Here is a 2,810-nt window from a genome sequence, read left to right on the forward strand (position 1 = left end):
CTCATCAATTGAAACGAGAAAACTCTTTCTATATCAATATGAATGTATACATGTTTCTTGTAAAAAAGCGAGAAAACCTTTTTCTATATCCATTTCTCCTATTGATATATGAATGCTTTTCTCGCTTTTATTTTGATAAAAACTATGCGTGTATTCATTATTTTGATATTGATAAGAAAATTAGGCGGCGCTGAAGACATAATTGTCTTCTCCGAGGTCCGCACACGATTGTCAAATAAGACGGAAAAAGAGTTGCCCTAATAGTTTAAGACGCAACAGTCGCTCAAGCTATGGGTTTGGCTCGTAGATCAAGTTAAACTCATTACCTCGCTCTATAATTTTCAGTGGCCACATCTGTCGAGCCTCAATTCAACCTCTGAGGACCTCGACACACAGAAGGACAGGTACTTCAACCCTATCTTGGCATACGATAACGATGTGGACTACCAGGAACTTCAAGGTGCCTACAGGTTCCACTTCACCCCTCGGAGTGGTGTGTCCAGGTATCACTCCAATGAAGAGGATGTCAGCATCCACGACTCCTCCAGTGACGACTCAGCCAAGAGGAGATATAATTGGAAATTCTGTGTTTTCGTTGTCCTCCTTTTTCTCCTCGTCGGTAGCGTCGTCAGCGCCATCATTGTATCCGTCATCCGTGAGTGTACATCGACAGTCACCTGTAACGGTGTTGTAGTACAGAAGTTGTTGCCATGAAGTATCCTTCTCACTGCACTGAAAGTTAAAGTATCACTCATAGTGTTTAAGAATACAATTGTGTCAATCAGAACTTAACATACTCAAGTTTGTATTATGCATGGTGTGGCCTACAGTACAATACTATGTAACTCAAGCTGTGATGAATATTTCAGGTACACAGAAGCCATCCGAAGTAATTCCAGTTGGTAAGTACATAAGCCGATAAGAAAAATAAATGAAACCTCAGGCCCACCCCATTCGAAAGTGAAAGTCCCAATACAAACTGAATCTACAAAATACCCAGAAAATAATGACACCTTGACTTCAGCAACGGCACCTAGCCAACACTGACACTTTAAATAAAACCAGCGAGCGGATGTTCATGTTATCACGGAGGTTTGTATGAAACGTCCCGGCAGACAAGTGATGGACAATATGATCGCTCTGTCCGAGGCTGATCTAATTCAGTCGCTTCTTAGGGCAAGCATTAGAAAACTGAAGGCCTTAGGTGGGCCCCAGGACAGTACAACTATCTAGCTGTATGACATAACAATGGACTGAGATAGCTGGTTGTTAAAGTTTCTCCACATATACCATGACCTTGCGTCACCCCCCTCTGACCTCTCGTTTCCAGCACGCCTACAGTCCAGTCTCCGAGTGACGGATAAGACGTACACGCCTGAACTCGCCGATTCCTCAAGTCCTCAGTTTAAGGCGGAAGCTGCAGAATTCTGCAACCAGGTATGATGAATTAATAAAACCAACAAGCAATATAATAATTATCGAATTGTGACGTATAGAAAAAGTGAACATATATCTTATTTAAAGAGTAAGCTATCTTACATACTGAAGACGCACCAATGTTAGCTTGCTAGTTCACAGTAATGGCCCGTGTAACAATGGCGCGTTCTTCTTACAGATTAAGGAGACGTTAGTCATTGACAGCTCCCCATTGAAGGACAAGGACCCTTCCTGTAAAGTACTGGAGATAAGGTAATATCAACAGCAAATCAGACTGTTTGTCCTGTCTCTTGAAGGCCATGGTGATTGTCAATATCAACACCATACAAGTTTTGAGTGGTCGTGATGTTGCACAGAATGTCTCTCAGCATTCTACATATCACACGACACATCAGACAAGGCGGACATTGACAAATGCCGCCCTTGTGTTCCATCACTGACTAACCATGACTTAACCCATTATTCCTCAAGGTTTTAAACATTGCTAATTTTCAACTAAAGTTTTGCGATTGGATTATAATGAACATAATTGAGTGTTAATTTTAATCTATTTGCATATCTTATTAAATGCTGATGTGATGTGATGCTATGTTGAGAAAATCGACATGTAATTTTCCAATACTATCTTTCCAGAAACGGCAGTTTAATCTTTATCTACGAGATAGTAGTGCCACAAGCAGCAACCAGCTTAGGAGAACTGTTCAGTGACCTCTTGGCGCAGTTTATCATTGAGCAATCGAAAGATGGAAAAATCGGAAATTTAAATGTCGACTCAAGAAGAGAATGTGGGTGGTACTTACGGCATCGAGCGACACATCGTCTGCTGTACTCTGTCCTCCTAAACCTGCTTCCACAGCATCAACCACCAATGCTCCATCTTCCACCCAGACGTCGTCAACAGTGACACCTCCGGCAACAACTACTACCCAGTCGACAACTGCTACAACCACTGCATCATCTTTACCATCTTCTACGCAGACGTCGTCAACAGTGACACCTCCGGCAACAACTACTACCCAATCGACGACTGCCACAACCACTGCATCATCTTTACCATCTTCCACGCTGTCATCGTCAACAGTGACACCTCCCACAACAACTACTACCCAATCGACAACTGCCACAACCACTGCATCATCTTTACCATCTTCCACGCAGACTTCGTCAACAGTGACACCTCCGACAACAACTACTACCCAATCGACAACTGCCACAACCACTGCATCATCTTTACCATCTTCCACGCAGTCATCGTCAACAGTGACACCTCCCACAACAACTACTACCCAATCGACGACTGCCACAACCACTGCATCATCTTTACCATCTTCCACGCAGTCATCGTCAACAGTGACACCTCCCACAACAACTAC

The 2,810-nt window shown here is 43.1% G+C and overlaps 1 protein-coding gene across 1 annotated transcript; it reads left to right on the top strand.

Moving 5' to 3' along the window:
• Positions 1 to 436: 436 nt before the first annotated feature.
• On the top strand, positions 437 to 2,402 carry LOC124257470. The gene is made up of 6 exons (XM_046691538.1): positions 437 to 470; positions 521 to 655; positions 870 to 902; positions 1,331 to 1,437; positions 1,616 to 1,689; positions 2,071 to 2,402. The coding sequence occupies exons 1-6, from the start codon at positions 437 to 439 to the stop codon at positions 2,339 to 2,341; spliced, it is 654 nt and encodes a 217-aa protein (XP_046547494.1). The 3' UTR covers positions 2,342 to 2,402.
• Positions 2,403 to 2,810: the final 408 nt, after the last annotated feature.

This window comes from Haliotis rubra, unplaced genomic scaffold (assembly GCF_003918875.1).
Source record: "Haliotis rubra isolate DU_JTF1 unplaced genomic scaffold, ASM391887v1 Scf660, whole genome shotgun sequence".
NCBI classification, from domain to species: domain Eukaryota; kingdom Metazoa; phylum Mollusca; class Gastropoda; order Lepetellida; family Haliotidae; genus Haliotis; species Haliotis rubra.